At 39.0% G+C, this 18,407-nt stretch overlaps 1 protein-coding gene across 6 annotated transcripts in view; it reads left to right on the top strand.

Moving 5' to 3' along the window:
• The window catches only part of LOC125450808 (tyrosine-protein kinase JAK2-like), a 242,818-nt gene extending 231,227 nt beyond the window's left edge, over positions 1-11,591 (top strand). For all 6 annotated transcript variants that reach the window (XM_048527020.2, XM_059644500.1, XM_059644501.1 and 3 more), the window contains 3 exons: positions 1,832-1,949; positions 3,255-3,368; positions 4,254-11,591. In XM_048527020.2, coding sequence (XP_048382977.1) covers positions 1,832-1,949; positions 3,255-3,368; positions 4,254-4,361 — 340 coding nt within the window. In that variant the 3' untranslated portion in view covers positions 4,362-11,591. The remainder of the gene's footprint in view (positions 1-1,831; positions 1,950-3,254; positions 3,369-4,253) is intronic.
• The last annotated feature ends 6,816 nt before the right edge of the window (positions 11,592-18,407 follow it).

The following is an 18,407-nucleotide window of genomic DNA, read 5'->3' on the forward strand; positions in this document are numbered from 1 at the left end:
TGGTTGTGTCAGTTGATTGCTGGGGAGAAGTGTAACTTAAGATAAAAACCCAACTCTGACCATAGAAAAATTAAATAATTAATGGTATCACAGGAAGTGAAAGCAGCCCTCTCAACCAGCTAATTGTTGAGCATTAATGAGTGGATCCTGGATGCTTCCATAGGGAGAGTTGGAAGAATAATCAACATACCCAGTCCTGGTTGGTTAAAGAATCAGGTGGGCAACTGACCTGATGATGTGGACTTATTTGGTGAGATATATGATGCTGAGTATACAAAATCAAAATAACATACATCTTATGAGTGTGATATCTTACATGTAAAATGTGACATTGTCTTTCCTTTCAAAAATTCAAATAAGCCTCTGTCACCTACTCAGCAGTAAATGTGAGATTCTGAAGAAGGGTCCCAACTCGAAACGTCAAGCTTTCCTGCTCTTCTAATGCTGCTTGGCCCACTGTGTTCATCCAGCTTCACACCGTGTTATCTCAGATTCTCCAGCATCAGTAGTTCCAACTATCTCAGCAGTAAATGTAGCTGGTAGACATTAAAAAGCACGTCGGCAGCTGTCAGTGCACCATGTTTGAGATTTAAATGTACAATAGCACAACAAGATACTGGCTCAGTTACACGCAGGCAATGAAGGCCATCAGTTTAACTGGGACAAGGTAACCATAGCAGCCCGAGCCAAACATAGAAATACATGGGAATTCCTAGAGACATGGTTCTCCACCCATAATGCAATCAACAAAAACAATGAATTGGACCTCATGTACAAAGCCATACAGATCAAAACCGGCGATGACACTACTCACCATTACGGACCACCCAGTATAAATTCCAAGCAGAGTAGAACAACATCACTTCATCAGAGGCTCCACTGATGATGCCACCTAGCATGAAGACAAAACGTCTGGAATGAGAATAAGCCAGCTCAGCAAGCAAGTCAACAACATCATCCACAACCTGAGCTACAGATCTTTGTCAAAACTTTGAAGGAGCCACCCATTTAGGACTGAATTGAGGAAAGAATGCTCTTCAGTCAAACACTTGATTTTGTTTTAGAATTAGATTGTGTTGTCACATGTGCTCAAGTGGATAAGTACAGTAAAAAGTGTACAATGTTGCCATTCCTGACATCATCTTAGGTACAAAGGTACCCAGCTACAAAATCTTGCATGCAAAATAGTGAAGTAAAGAAACAAAGTTAAAAGTTAAACATTACAGTCCTTCTTTGTATAAAGTGGAAAACTAAAGGAATATAATTAAAAGTTCAACAGTCTTTAACTGTTTAGTCATGCTGGGTTCGCACTCCGTACAAATGTTCAATCTCCTCCGCATTGGCCTGTTCTAAGGGAAGCCTCATGCTGCCTGCTCTTGCTGCCTCCACAGATTTCTATTGCTTGGAATGTTATAGATGCTTAGCTTTTGAATAGTTTCCAGTCAGCAGGTGATAAATTTTTGGGCATTTAATAATATGAAGGTACTGTGGTAAGGCCATGTTACGGTAGAAGATCAGCCATGATCTGCACTGAATGCCAGAAAGACTCAGAGTTGAATGGCCTGCCTCTACCCTTATCTCTTATGTGGCAGTGAGGAGCTTCCGTTAGAGTGGGAAAATGGTGGCTTTACTGTACATCTTGGGCCTGCCAATACCAGAACCCTCGGAGACGATTGTCTCAGCCTTTAAATGGTGTAAACACTTGGAGGATTGAAGAGAAAGTCGTAATTTAAGTAGAAAAATTGCTGGCTGGGACTTTTCAATAGTGTATAGCAGACCAGTCCGGTTATGATGGTTGATAATGTAATATTTCTCTGAATATCTGAAACAGGTACGCACTGGAGTCTCTGATGGAAAACAAATTTTCGGTGGCTTCAGATGTTTGGAGCTTTGGAGTGGTGCTGTATGAGCTATTCACGTACAGCGAGAAGACCAAAAGTCCACCATCGGTGAGGCTTCAACTTCTGTGAAACTGAGTAAACTAGTTTCTCTTCCTAATTTGTTCTGTATTACTAATGCTACCCATTGCATGAAATGCTGTACACAGTTTGCAAATATTACAACATAAGGCACGTACATTGCCGGTTTGGATATCTATTATTACATATTTACCTGAATGTTGAAAAGAGCAGCAATCACAGTTGGACTGTTCTGTTTGTAGTTTTTCTCTGATAGCATTAAACTCTAAATTTCTAGCCAGGAATTCTGATCCTGGCCAGTTCAGAAATGCGGAGCTTAGCTCATAGGTACCCTCTCCCAGATACTGCAGGATAGTTCGGGTGGGACAGGGCTCAAACCATACTCCCCTTTTGCAGCAGTCAGTACACAATTTACAGTTAAATGTACAGCACAATCAGATACTGTGAAAAGTACTGCTAAAGATAAGCGGGTTGAGAGTGGCTGTTGGTTAAGGGGATAGGTTGCATGAGATGGGTAGAGTGCCAGGCAAAGAGGGTGCCAAGTAGGAAGCATGTCAGATAAGATGGAGTGCTTTCAGAATAGATTGGGGGAGTGTTCAGAGGAAAGCCCAAGCTGACATTAAGGGGTTTGTTGGTGCTTCAGAAGATAGTGTTCGGAGGTTTCAGGTCACCAGGTTAGTAGATTAGCATGTGATGAGGGAGGTGGAGGGGAATCATGTAGAATTGCACTATATCAGGTCAGAGGGTGTGTAGGTGGTTGTTTGGCATTTGTGGAAGCCTACTTGTGAGTTGTGTATGGTAAGTGGGGGGATCGACTTAAGACCTAACTCTGTTTTTAATTCTAACATTTTCTGGTAACTATTAACAGAAGCAGAACCCTCTGAACTCTCCAATGTTAAGGAGTATTTCTCCCCCCTCAGAGTGTTCATTTTCCCAGGCAATTCCAGCAGAGTCAACTGTGCCTCAGATCCCGCAGGATCCTGATGTGCAACCCCAGCATGCACCATTCCAACAGCTGTCTAGTCACTGAAATACCAACACTATTGTGTTTGTCTGTTTCAGAGGTAATGGGAACAGCAGATGCTGGAGAATCCAAGATAATAAAGTGTGAAGCTGGATGAACACAGCAGGCCAAGCAGCATCTCAGGAGCACAAAAGCTCCTGAGATGCTGCTTGGCCTGCTGTGTTCATCCAGCTTCACACTTTATTATCTTATGTTTGTCTGTTTGCTGCTTTTTCTAAACTTTACAAATATTGCTTACTTTAACATTAATCAGTTTTCCAATATTTCTCTTTCACTGAATCCAATTTAATGTTATTTAATTGCATTTTCAGGAATTCATGCGCATGATCGGCAGTGATAAGCAAGGACAGATGATTGTCTTCCATTTGATCGAGCTACTTAAAGCGGGTAGACGACTGCCAAACCCAGACGGGTGTTCTGACATGGTATTGCTCATAAAGCAGTGTGTTCTTTCACTTTGCACCTACCTTGCACAGATCGCTGTCTTTTCACTTGGAAAAAGTAATGTGCAAGATTAGGCCAAATCTCGTTACAGAAATAATTTACTATTATTTAGGGTAACCTTTTGAAATAGTTACTTAGCAGTTTTTAAAAATTAGCAAGCACGTTACACCCCTGCGCCAGTATTTAATGGAGGTGATGTGGTAGATGAGATGCAGAGGAAGGGTCTCACTTGCTGGCAGAAGCACCGGAATGAGATTGCTATCAAAATATGGGGAGCATGTGCTCTGGGTCTGACCCATGCAGGAACTGAATGCAGATTATGTCAACTCAATTCTTCCATGAATTTACAGCTGGAAAAGGGATTTTCTTTGTATATGTCTGAGTCAGTCCAATTAATCAAATGAGCAAGTCTTCTGCTAGAATTATGAGCAATGAACTCACATTATATTTAAGAAATAAAGTAGTATTTAGATCATATATGGAATTGAGTCATTCAGTTCAGCAGCCAGTGGAGGTGTTTCTGGGGCTAGCATCTAAATGGGCAGTTTCACTTGGAGGCTGGTGTAGGATGTGTTAAAAAGTATTCCTGATTTGAGGTAATAAGCCAGGTCTTAAAATGCAACTGAGGCAGAGCTTTGAGCGCATGCTGTTAGTGATGTGTACTGAAGGGGTTAAGTAAAGTGTAACAAGTGGGTGGAGGTGGTGGGAATAATACATTTTGTAGCACCTGTTTAAGCAGAAATGTTTGTAACAAACCTTGTACCAATAAGGAAAAGCATTTGTTTATGAGCAATGTTGTGGCAATGACCGATAATGTTTTCAAACCTATTTTTTTAATCTTGATCTACTTCTCCTTCCACCGTCAGATGTATTCAACAATGATGGAATGCTGGAACACTGTGCCAACTCAGCGCCCAACTTTTAAAGAGCTCGCTCAGAAAGTGGACTCCATGAAGGATCCTATGGGAGGATGAGTTTGCAGAAACTTCAACCGGGATGCTGTGAAGTCCCAGCACAAATGCTGCTTTTCCAGTCTGTATCTGGCACTACCCACTCTTGGGCACTATGCCACCTCACAGGACTGATTACTGTGTCATCATCTTCATTCAAGCAAGAATCACTTAGGACTTCTTACTCGCTCTGGGGAATGTCAGTCCTTTCATAGTGACGTTGCAGTTCACCAGGACAGGCTGGTAAATTATTGGTGTTGTAACTGCGGTATAATTTGCCCACTTCAGGATGGGTAATGTGGGTTTAATGTTACAGCTGTTTATAACAGTAGGAGTTAACTATGTGGTGATGAAACTTCCTGTACAGCGATGCTTGGAGTTTATCATTGTCACAATCATCAGAGGGCCTTCAGTGGTGAATGTTAAACATTGTGCTACTTGCACGTGAACTGGCTAAAGAAAAAGGCTCTGATTTAGAATTTGCCTGTTGTAACCTAAAACTGTGCTAATAGTAATTCCGGCAAAGATTGGAGAACAATTTCACTGTGTTATACAGGATCTTATTTACACTTGTCATAGACTAGATTTCAAACAGGTTTGACGAGAATGTAGATGAGTTCCATGATATGATATATTTATAGCAAATGTTAATTTGGCTACATTAACTACAGAAGGAAAAGATCAGTATCTGAAATTGAAAATTTTCATGAATCAGCTATGCTGTGGTGTGAGTATTGTGATGCATTAAATGGTGATGTAGGAAGTATGTATTCCTGCAGAATATTGTAAATGTTGGACTGGTCATAAGTTCCTCAAGGATTTGCTTGTGGTGCACAGATTTGGAATCTGTAGCTTCACAGTATCTTGAAGAAACTACATGAGGGAATAATTATTTGGTACATGATCTAGAATACTCAACAATGCATAGTTTGTAGTGACACTTAATCTGCCTTATGTTATCCATTTGTTATTGTATTTAACATTTGGATTAATTATGAAGGAGAAATATGTTGAACACAGTTTGCTTAGGTTAATTATAAGAAGAAAAGCTCAGGGATGTTTTATGCTTTGTTTTAAAACAAAGAACAAAATGATCGATACAGGATTAGTTGTTTCATCCACAAATTAGTTAACTTACATATATTAATACATTCGGAGCTCATGCCAAAGGATCTTTTGAGTTCTGCCACCTCCACCACCTTGTAGACACACAGGGGGAAATAACAAATACAGTCTTGTCAGCATTGTGCCCATCCCAAGGATTCTTCTTTTTTCAGAGGTCATGCAAACATAGTCCTTTCTCCACAATAGAAAATCATTCATTAGCTACGCAAGCAGCACGACCAAAACATAAATGTAAAGTGATCAACATCATATTCTCCTTTATTATTTTAATTTTTTACAGACTCTTACGTTTACTTCCATCTGTACAATATCAATTTGTACTCAGAACTCTAAGCAGGGAAAGCAGTGTTGTAATGATATCCTCACTAGATTACTGATCGAGGTATCCAAATAATGCTCTGGGGACATGGGTTTGAATTATACCGTGGCAGATGGTGGAATATGAATGCAATAGAAATCTGGAATGAAGAGTCTAATGACTATGAAATTATTGTTAAAAATTCAGCTGGTTCATTACAGTCCTATAGAGAAGGAAACTGTGGTCCTTATCTGGTCTTGCCTACGCATGACTTCAAATCCATGGCAATGTGATTGGCCCTTGACAGCTCTCTCGGCAATTCAGGATGGGCAATAAAGTTCTGGCCTGGCCAGAGACACCCACATCCAAAGAATGGAACAGAAGTTATCATTCGGTGATGTAGCGTTTGCATAACAGCAGCTGCAATTGTGCACTTGGGAACACGGTATTTTCTGTGAATGAGCTACACCATACAGGTTCGTCACCAGCTGAAAACCCACATTAAGAAGTTCCATTTATGAACAGTTAGAGTTATCCAGCTGATGATCAGAAATCTAAGCTGTGTGTTTGTGCGTTCGTTTCTCTGTTTCGTTACGATGCACAGGTTGAAGCACTTCATCCACCACATATGAAGCATGTAAAGTGTTGTAGCAGAATTGGTCTAGTATTGATTGGGAGGAGAATAGTCAAGTACAAGTATAGAGTGTAGTATTCTAATGTCAGCACTATGTATTTCATAGGACTGTTTTGCTTCTGCTTCCCGTTCTGTGTGGTATTCCAGCTTTTGAGTATGAGTTTTGGAAAGGCCACTTCTCGGGTGGAGGCTTATGATCCATAGGCAGTAGTCATTGTACTGCCTTTACCAGTACACCTGTGATCCCATCAAAATTACTCAGGACCATGTTCCGTTAAATAATATGTACCATTGCTGGAGCTATTATCATGTGTTTTAGCTAGGATTTCATGTTGCTTCATGTTATACTCATCAAGCTTTCTTGCAATATTCACTGCACAGTGAGAAGCCTGGGAGTATTCTCATTGGAATCCATAGCTGAGGAACATTTTGATGCAATGAATGCAGTGTAGCAGATTAGACATTGTTCAAGCTATAAAGCATATTAGCTTGAGTGCAACTTCTGCATTGTGCTGATACCAAACTGCTGAATAAACCAACAGTGAGCTCTGTAACTCCTCAGGAATTTCAAGTAATTCATGAAGCAGACAAGAAAAAGCCAGAAGATACTTTCTGTAGGGCTAGGCTAAATCTATTCACTTCAATTCTGACATTTGCATCCTCGGAAATCACTTTGCTTCTTGCATTTTCCTTTAATGCGCACTTTTTAAAATTTATTTTTCCATGAATTTCTAAAAACAAATAGCAAACTAATCAACAGTGGACTGTGTACTTAAATTTGTCTACAAAGTTTTGACAACTTTAGATTGAAAAGTTTTTTTTATTGTTACCTGAATTAAGGAAAAAAATGTGTGACTGAGACTGTCAGGGTTGAAATTGGGGAAAAGTAAAGCGCAGACATACACTTTCATAATTGTTGCACCCACTAAAGCCATTGTGTCCCATTGTTTATTTTTTTAAAAATTAATTCATGGATGTATGTCAATGTCACTGGTAGGATCAATGTTTGTTATCTTCTTAAGGACAGTTAGAGATGGTAATTGCCATTAGTCTATAGTTAAACTTCCACTGCCTGTTCAGAATACATGGTGATTGTATTTGAAGTACTGTTCTGTGTTGAACTGGCATGTTGCTTTATAGTTAGTAAGGAGCCAGTTGGCCATTTCATACCTGCAATGCATTCCATATTTGGAATGTTTCCCACTTACTTTGGAACTGAAGTCAGATCTTCATGCATTACTTTATATAATGGAAGCTTTAGTATTGCACATTGATAAATAACAGTCTAAATTTATACAACACCTTTACTAACATACACAGTTCCAAAATGCTTCGCAAGTATATCCGCAAACAAAAATTTGCCTGTATATTTTGGACATGCAATCTAAAAATTGATCAAAGAGGTGGGTTTCGTCCAGCAACTTAAAGGACGAAAGTGAGCTGGAAAGCTTCAGAGAGGGGTTTCAAAATTTCAAGTCTAGATGATTGGTGAGTCACCCAAACAGATTTTTATAGTTTATTCTCTTTTTTAATTGGCCATGGGAAGACCATTGCCTGATGTAGGCTATATCCGCATAATCCAGTGCATCAGATTTCTGTCACTCCAAAATATGTGTTTGCTTTCTTCATAACCGGTTGCTATTCATCACACAGCCTATCAGCAGAAATGTACTTATGGCAGCGTACATCATTTAATGCAACCAAGAAGGATTCAAGAGTAAGGTAGTCCTTTCTGTTGGGAATCCGACTGTATTCGGTTGGGAATCTGTTGATATGAGCTGAAGGATTTCTGGTAGATTAATAGGAAGGGTGGGGAATATGTTTGTTTGAGATTATTATTATGAGCACAAAATATTAGTCAGTATAAAATGGCAAACACCATTTGCAATGAAACTTGAAAATGATCTGATGCAGTGTCTTCAGATGGTATATGATGGTGTGATTTCAATCAGGAGCGATTCAAGCTTCATTTTAGATTATCCTCAGACCAGAATTGTAAGCATGATGGAGGATTTGCTGCCAGGTTTATAATGTACAATAATCATGTTAGAGTGGAAAAATGAAAGTGACATGGAGGTAGGGGCACAGTGGCTAACTCTGCTGTCTCATGGAGCCAGGGCTTGATGGGCTGAATGGCCTTTTTCCATATTAGAGGGATTCTGTAAGTAAAGGTATATCTTTTAATTGTCACCATAAATGTTAACAGGTCGTGAATTATTATAAGATAATGTTTGCTTACTGAAGCGTTGTCATATTCTAACTACACGTATGCTTTTGCTTAAAGAAAATCTTGTACTTTGGCATTATTTCTTCAGATATTTGCAAATACTTTTTTTATTCATTCTTGGGATGAGGTCATCACTGTCTAGGTCAATGTTTATTGCCTGTTCCTAATTGCTCAAGGGCAACTAAGAGTCAACCACATTACTGAGGGTCTGGAGTCACATGAAGGCCAGACCAGGTGAGGATGGCAGTTTCCTTCTCTTAATGATGCGAGTGAACCAGATGGGTTTTTCCCACAATTAACATGGATATGCGGTTATCATTACACTCTTAATTTCAGATTAATTTTCAATGAATTCAAATTCCATCTTCTACTCAGAGTGATGACTTTATACTTGGTAATAATTTAGGTAACAGAACACCCATCACCAGACAAGCATTAGAATACAAAATGTACATGTTGCATGGATCAAAGTGATCATTGCCTGTCCATGTATAAATTGACACCACATTTTGGCAGAAATCCATAGTGATCTAGAATCCTTGGAGTACTGCGAGGAGATGTATATCCATTGATTAAGATTGACATTTTTGTAGCTAATCCTTTAAAGTATTGTCAAGCACCGATCGTAACTACATAGGAGGTGCCAATTAATAATAATGTTTTGCATTTTGGACAACCTAACTGACTCTAAGAACAATTTACCTTATAATCTTGGAATTACAGTCATGTGTTCTTCAAATGAAACTTTGGATAGACAATAAACGGTGACCTAGCCAGGAATGCCCACATCCCATGAACAATAAAAAAAATTCCAAACGCTGGTAGTTACATTAATGCCCATGGAATTCTACCATGGGTTTCTCCAAAGTGTTCTAGAGCAATGCACTGCCATTTGAGAAAATATTGACAAGATGTACTGTTGAAGAGGTAAAGCATTAGCATTATTTAGCCTCAGACCAAAGCTATTGACAGAACCTAGTTTCTTAAATCACTTGTAAATGTGTTATGGTTCTTGGTCATCTTTTGACTCAACTGCGGGGTTCTCAGGCTTGTGTGCACACTTCATATGAAAGAGTTGCTTCACTTGTTATGCATTTCAGTTCAGTTCATAGGCACACAATAACTAGTTCTCTACCAGGGCAGTGGCTGAATCAAAATACTCCGTGATCTCCTCCATGCTTTTCAAGGGCATTAAAAATCTTGATGCATTCAGTTCTACTGGTTAGTTTCTTATCTTGCAAATGCATTAAATCTTGTCATGCAAAAGGCCCAATGGCCTCCTTCCAGACTGTAAATTTTAGATGATTAGCTATTCATTGAGGAATGAGTCCTTATTTTGCTTTCATCGTTATAATTATTTTATTGATTAATGTTCTTGACTTCACTATTTCCTTGGTTTACAGTGGGCCTCGTTTGCAATGAATGCCTTCAAAAGTATCTGCTTCCTTTTACATGCCTTGTTCTGGTTTATTCTTGCAATTCCATCTCTCTCTGTAAGCCAATTTCACACAAGCAGCAAGTATTCTCATATGTAGTGGAATTGTTCTTGCAAAATCTGGATATCTGAAAGGTGATTTCATTCTTATTTCTAAACTGTTTTCCATTGCCAAGATTCTAATCTGTTTGTGTTATCAACAAATTATCAATAACTCCACTGTAAACTTTACTTTCTCCTTGCTGATGAGTACCAAATACCATTCGATACACAGATATGCTGCTTATGTTGAAATCGTATTGCATTATAGAGTCTCAAGGGGCTTAACAGGTTAAGTGACAAGATCAGGTTGTACTAGCTTGCAATCCTTAGATCACAGAATATTGTGGGTGAACTGGATGATGTGTTTAAGATGCTGAAAGGATTTCATAGTGTAAGCACAGAAAAATTATTTTCTCTGCAGGAAGTGAGATCAGGAGGATATAATAAAATTAGAACTAGGCTATTTAGGAGGAAAATCGAACTTTTTTTTTATTCATGGCGTTGTAACAGAAATCTGGACTCCTCTCCCCAAAGCCAATTAATGCTCCTTTAGTTGGATCTTTGGAGATCAAGGTCAATTTTTTTTATTAGGTAAGGGAAACAGGATTTGGAAGCAAGGCATCCAAATTTGGTTGAAATGTCAATCAGCCATGATCTAACTGAACAGTAGATCAGGTTGAGGGACTAAATAGTCTCATACTGTTCCCATGTTCCTATCTCAAAATTAGAATTTCTTATCCTTAGCTTTTTCATCCTTCTGCAATGTTTTTCACCTAACTTGGTGCTTTCTAATAATTACTTCCTGATTTCCCCTGATCAGGTCTCCCCTGCAAAAACTATGAATGTTGATTCCCGAATTTAATTTGGAAATAAACAACCAACAAGACACCATTCCTCATGCCTCTGGAACTATTGGAGTTAAGACCATAACTCAATGTTGTCTGGATGATACACTTCAGTCTAGCTCATGCACTGACAATGAAATAAATATCGCTTGCCAAATAATGCTGATTGTTGGTGAGCTTTCTGCTGTTTTTCATTTACTCAATAATTGTCTTTAACTTATAGTTTGTTTCATTTAGGATGTGATACTACAATTTAATGCATGAAAATTCATTGCTGTCTTTTTGTCTTTTAAATAAAGGTAAAATAATATTTTCTATCCATTTCAAGAGAATAAGGTATTGTATATAGTTGTGTAAATATTATGGATGATTTTACTGGTCAGCTGTAATTTAAAAGTGCATTCATTTCTTTTTCGTTTTATAGAAATGTGATCGCTATTGTGCCTTGTACAGTAAAAATGCATAAACTGTGATAAACAACAGTAAATGCATATATATTTTGTGACTTGATATGAGACTTGTATAATCTGCTGCTACGTCATTATTATATTGCAAATTCAAATAATTTTAACAGCTTCTAAATGTGACCTTGCTTGTAAACTATTGTCCATGCATTTTTTTAATTTGACCTTTAATCTGTGTGCAATTGTCAAGAAAATAAAATCAAACTTTCATTATTTTTACAACTTGCAACTTTTCTTGTTCAAATTTTCTGAAATTAAATATATTTTGATTACTGAACCTTCTACTGTGTAATTTAACAGTTTCGTCATTTAATTCAAAACATATAGTAAATAAATGGGGTGAAACGGGATTTTGAAAATTGAGCTATGTTTTGCTCAATTAGACTATTGCATGACAAACAATGAAGTCTTTAACTCCTAAACCAAATTGGGATGAAGACCATTCTGAAGATGAGTCAAATAGACTGGAAAAATTAACAACAAAAACAGAAGTTGCTGGAAAAGCTGAGCAGATCTGGCAGCATCTGTGAACGGGAAAAAAGAGTTAACGTTTCGGGGTCCGGTGACCCTCCTTCAGAACTAGTTCAGTTTTTATTTAGACTGGAAACATTAACCCTCTTACTCTCTCCATTGATGCTGCCAGACTTGATGAGTTTCTCTGTTTATTTTAGATATCCAGCATCCACAGTATTTTGCTTTTATTGACATGAAGTTGCAAAGATATATTTCAGTACCTTAATGTCTGCCATGCATAATTGGAGTATCAATCCTGATTGAATGCAATTATATTACCTTTGTAGAATGCATATGAAGTACATATTTAGACACCCACTAAAGAATTGCTGTGTGATATATTGTTAGGATTATGTGAGCTAGAAATGCTTCCATCTACTTAGAGGTTTTTCTATTTTATGATCATCAAGCTGATAATTGTTGATTCTCAGAGATGGAATGCTGTCTATTTAGGCGACTTCATAAACTTTCAGATCAAGGATTAATCATCAGTCACTTAAGGATAAGGAAACAGAACATAGGTGACATAGCTTTCTTGTATCTGCATAGTTTTAATAGGATTGGGATTCTCAAAATGTTGCAGTATTGCATGTGCTTGTGAATGCTGCTGTATCCATTGATCGGCCATGTCAGTGTAGCTTTGATATTCTGGAACATTGGATGTTGAATTTGATAAGTTGGAGAAAGACTATAGACTCCAGTTGGCATAGCACTGTACCAATTGTTGTAGCTCCATCACATTAGTTATCAGAAGAGATAGTTCTGCACATCTGTTTGGATACCAGATACCTGAACATGACCCTTAAAGCCTTGCAAATTCATTTGCCCATATTTGCAAAACTGAACCTCAAGATTGTGAATACCAATGTTTTCTCCAGACTCGGTGCTAAAAATGGCTACTGATCGATGCATTTGTAAAGAGTATGTTCAAAACATCTTTTTATGTAATGTGGATAATTTTTATGTCTCTTAGGATAAACCTTTCAATTTAGGGGGAAAAGGGGGAATACTGTGTTGTGGTATACCTTTAAGAGGATGTATCTTAAATAGCTGCCCACAACTAACTACCACGAAACAGAATGTGATGTATAATCTCATGAGTTCATAGACCAATTGAAACAGCACTTCCACAGGTCAAATCTGTTTACATAGCCTCCATTATTTGTATCTAGTCTTATCTATAAATAATCTATAATTGTGGGCGGCACGTTGGCTCAGTGATTAACACTGCAGCCTCACAGCGCCAGGGACCCAGGTTTTATTCCAGCCTCGGGTGACTGTCTGTGTGGAGTTTGCACATTCTCCCCATATCGGCGTGGGTTTCCTCCGGGTGCTCCGGTTTCCTCCCATAGTCCAAAGGTGTGCAGGCTAGATGGATTGGCCATGCTAAATTGCCCATAGTGTTCAGGGGTGTGTGGGTTATAGAAGGATGGGCCTGGGTGGGATGCTGCAAAGGGGCGATGTGGATTTGTTGGGCCGAAGGGCCTGTTTCCACACTGTAGGGAATCTAATCTAAAGAACCATGTTATTGTTTTACCTATCCTTGCTATGTGATTGGTTTGATTGCAATAAACAGAAGTATTGTGAAGTTGGTATAGTACTTGTGGATTGGCAGGCAGGATGCTAGAATTTATAAAATGATATTGTGCGGTCCCTTCGAAAAGTGTTTTTTTTAAGCTTGATTTAAAAAAGATGTCTGCAGGCAACAGCTGATGCACAGAGTTCTTGAAATTGAAACATTGTATCAAAAGGCTGCACTGTTAGCAGGCAAAGCAACATTTTTACCAAGATAACAAGTTTTTGAATTTAGCCAATTAGTTTAAATCAGGCCTAATTAAATTTAAATCTGATGGTTTTACCAACCTGGGACGAATCCTATTGGAAGAAATTAATAGGTCATCAAGGGTATACAAGAAGAGAGTATTTGAAAATTGGTGTGAGAGCAAACTGCCATTTGTTAAAAGAACAGCCATCAGTTCTAAAGAAAGAGAAAAGCTTTAGCTTTGACAGAAATCTCTAAGATCTGAGTAAGCACCATGTAAATAAAGGTACTACGGCACTCTTAGCTAATAATCCTGATACACAAATTTGACAGAGGAAGGCGTTCCTGACTCAGCTTCGTGACAGAGGAATGGAACAGTCAAGGTCTAAAATAACAGGCAGAATCTTATAGGGATCTGAGCCATGATGCCTATGGCAAGCCAGGTGGTAGAATCAGGCATCAAGTGCAGAATGGCCAATCTAACTGTTGAAATCATATCTCTGCATCTTTTATCCCTTTCATAAGCAAAGTGGCAAGATTCTTGCTAAGTGATGGTGGGTGACCAATTGAGATCACTATTGCTTGTTAAACACCTTGTTAACATTAATAATCAGACTCCCAGCAAACCTGCCAAACAAGCTTGATGTCAAGAAAAATAAGCACGGAATCCAGAGCATGTACCTGTCAGAACTCAGCTCACCACTTATCCCTAATGACCTTCATGTTATAAAGCAGGCACCAGGTAATGCTGCATAGGTACTGCAGTTGCATCTGATATCCAGGAACCTTGGCATCTCATGCACAATCTCCTAATGTGTGGGTGAGTTTCCTCTGACAGTCCAAAAGATGAGCAGATTAGGTGATTGGCCATGCTAAATTGCCCATTGGGTCCAGGGATGTGCAAGCGAGGTGGATTAGCTGTGGGAAATGCAAGGTTACAGGGATAAGGTGGGGGGAGTGGGTCAGAGTGAGAAGCCTTCAGGGGGTCGGTATGGACGCAATGGGCCTGCATCTACAGTATGGATTCTGTGATTGTTAGAACCCTAATTCCTCTTCTCCAGTGTACTTTCAGTACACTTGCATACTTCAAAACTGCACCTTATAGCCAGAAAATCCTAGAGTGGACGCCTAGGTTCTCTGATGCTGCATTGAAGGCCATTCAGCTGTTGGACAGGAGGAGGAAAATCTTGTTCATCCCCATGGATCATGAAGCCCTCTGAGAACCCCTGCATTGTTAGTAAATAGAGGTAGCAGAGGAGATCAGTGTGAGAACTCAACCCTCAGTAGATCCCTCCAATGGTGAAAGTTCTTTGAAGAATTCACTGGAATCCCATCTCCCAACTCAAATATTCCTCCTATTTTTGTATGTCCTTTACTGCAGCCCCAAGACTGAAGATGTCCCACTTCCCTACAATCACTTCTTCACACATCACTTCATTTCTTCCTGGGATAATGGGAACTGCAGATGCTGGAGAATTCCAAGATAAAATGTGAGGCTGGATGAACACAGCAGGCCAAGCAGCATCTCAGGAGCACAAAACCCTGCTTCTGCACTTCCTTCTCTCACCATGCAATAACAAAAGAACAAATCTATTACAAAAAAATTTAAGAGGTCAAAGCCATATTTTACGTAAAAATTTAGAAAGATCTTAACATAAATAGCAAAAAGAATGAAGCCCAATAAAGCACCACTCCTTTCCTAACTCTTAAAATTCCTAGCTAATTGATACGGATGGCACATGCAGTCCTCTCTTAGAAGCTAACATGGTTGTCCTCTCTACATAAAACCCCATAGGTGCCATACTGAGTACTCCAGCCTTTGCTGATGTTCTGTAGTCTGGATCATGCATACAAGTTAGAAGAAGTATCCTAATTGACCTTCCAGTCTAGTCTGCAATTTAGAATCATAGAATCTCTACAGTGTAGAAACAGGCCCTTTGTCCTATCAAGTCCACACTGACGCTCCGAGCATCCCATCTGCCTGAAACCCACCTCATCTACATATTCCTGGACACTGTGGGCAATTTAGCACAGCCAATCTACCTAGCCTGCACATCTTTGGACTGTGGGAGGGAAAACGGAGCACCCAGAGGAAATCCATGGGGAGAACATGCAAACTCCACACAGATAGTCATCCGAGGGTGGATTGGAACCCAGGCCTCTGGTGCCGTGAGGCAGCAGTGCTAACCACTGAGCCACAGTGCTATGCCTTCATAGTGCAGTAGGCAGTGTGTCAGTCTGTATGTAATAAGATAATGATTGATCTGTTTCATTGCCATCCCTTGCCTAACAATAATTTATCTACCTCCTCCATAAAAATATTCAACAATACTGCCTCGACTGCCTTCTGAAGCAGAGTTCCAAAGTTACAAACACTCAGATTAAAAAAAAATTCATATTGCTGTCCTAAAAATGCAACCACTAATTTTGAAAGTGTCCCTTAGTTCTGGACTCACCCATAAGATTAGACATTTTTTTCAATCGTCAAGATGATTCAGGATCTTACAAACTTCAAGCAAATAAGCCCTCATTGTTCTAAACTACAGTGAAAATAAATCCAGCCTACCTAATCACCCCTTATAAAATAACACACTCATGCTACAAATTAATCTAATTAACCTCCTCTGAAGTGCCTGCAAAGCCTTTACATCCTCCCTTAAGGAAGGAGACAAAAATTGCACAGTTCTGTCTTCATGAAATAGGACACAACTAATTTGCCAGAGATGTTAAGGAACCAATGATTTGGAGAGAGGGTGAATCTGAAGGAATACAGTATTTGTAAGAAAGTGGGGTTGGGGAAAATATTGGGGCTAAAGGCCGACAGATCACCAGGGCCTATAATCCAATCACCGGGATTCAAAGCAAATGGCCCTGGAAGTATTGGATGCATTAGTGGTCATCTTCAAAAATTCTACAGACCCTGGAGCAGTTTGGAATATAGCAAAAGTTACTCCATTATTTAAAAGGGGAGGGGAATAAAGTAAAGAATTACAGACCAGTTAGTTCATTATCAGTAGTGGGGAAATTGCTGGAATTGAATATAAAGGACTTGATAACAACGTTTGGGAAGCATTAATGGGATTGGACAAAGCATGAGTTTATGAAAGGCAAACCATAATTAACAGACCTGTTGGAGTCTTTTAAGGATATAATGAGATAAGAGAGAACCAATGGATGTGGCAGTATTTGGATTTTCAGAAGTGTTTTGATAAGCTGATTATGGGCAAAATTAAAACACAAGGAATAAAAAATAACAGATTTCAATGCATCAAGAATTGATTGACAGACAGGAAACAGAGAGTGAGAAAATGTTAGCCTTTTTCCAGGAGGTGGACAATGATTAGTGGGGTACCATAATGAACGGTGTCTGGGTGTCAGCTTTTCATGGTATTATAAATGACCTAGGTGAGGGCACCAAATACAATATTTACAAGTTTACTAATGACACAAAACTGAACAGGGTTGTGTTATGAGGAAGATGTATGGAGTCTTCAAATTGATTTGGACAATTTGAGTGAGTGAGTAAATATGGTACAACATGGCTAAATGTGAAGTTATATGCTTTGGTATAAAAATGGAAAGTCTGACTATTAGTTATACAGTCATATATTGAAAAGGTTAGATATACAAAAGAATGTAGGCGTCGTTGTACACCAGTCAAATAAAAATAAACTGGCATGTATGGCAAGCAATTTGGAAGGCAATTGGTATTTTGGCCTTCATTGCAAGGGGATTTGAATTTTGAAGACATTCGTACAAAGCCTTTGTAAAACCATACCTGAAATATTGTGTGCAGTTTTGTTCTCCCTACTGAAGAAAAGACGTACTTGCTGTAGAGGGAGTGTAGCAGATGTTTGCTAGGCTTGACATTTATGTCTGGCACAGTGTTTATGGGCAGCACAGTGGCTCAGTGATCAGCCCTGCTGCGTCACAGTGCCGGGACCTGGTTCAATTCCAGCCCTGGGTAACTGTCTGTCTGGAGTTTGCACATTCTCCCTGTGTCTGGATTTCTAATGGGTAATTTGGTTTCTTTCCAGAGTCCAAAGCTGTGCAGGTTTGTTGCATTGATCATTCCAAAATGCCCATAATATCTAGAGATGTGGGTCCAAGTGAGATGCTCTCTGGAGGGACAGTGTGGATTTGATGGGCTGAATGTTCTGCTTCCCTACTGTAGGGATTCTATGATTAGAGATGTCGGGGCTGCTCTACATGGAGAGATTGGGCTTTTATTCATTACAGTTTAAAAAATGAGAGGGATTCTGATTGAAATGTATAAATTATGAACAGGCTGTACAGACTCGGTGCAGTGAGGATGTTTGCCTTAAAATTAGGAGTCTGGAATGAGCAGATACAGTCTCAGGATGTGGGCTAGGCCTTTTAGGACTGGGGGGTGCCCAATGAACAGGAAATTATGTCAGTTTTTAAGCTATACATTCAATTCTATAACATTATTCATTCTATAACAATTTGCATGTGGCTTGGGGAATAGTCCAGAGAATACTTCTGAACTTCTGTGTTTAATTTAGCACTTAACCACTGATTCTTCCTCAGCAGATTCTCTTTACTAGCTTTAATATATCATTAGTACTGATGTAGACAATGTCTCCATGTAACTGAAAGTTCTACTGTAGTCCAGAGAAGAAATCCTAAATCTTGACAACATTTGGACACACAGAATTGTGGCAGTCGTCTCACTATATTGTCATGTACAACCACCATATTCCT

This window comes from Stegostoma tigrinum, chromosome 3 (genome assembly GCF_030684315.1).
Source record: "Stegostoma tigrinum isolate sSteTig4 chromosome 3, sSteTig4.hap1, whole genome shotgun sequence".
NCBI lineage: Eukaryota > Metazoa > Chordata > Chondrichthyes > Orectolobiformes > Stegostomatidae > Stegostoma > Stegostoma tigrinum.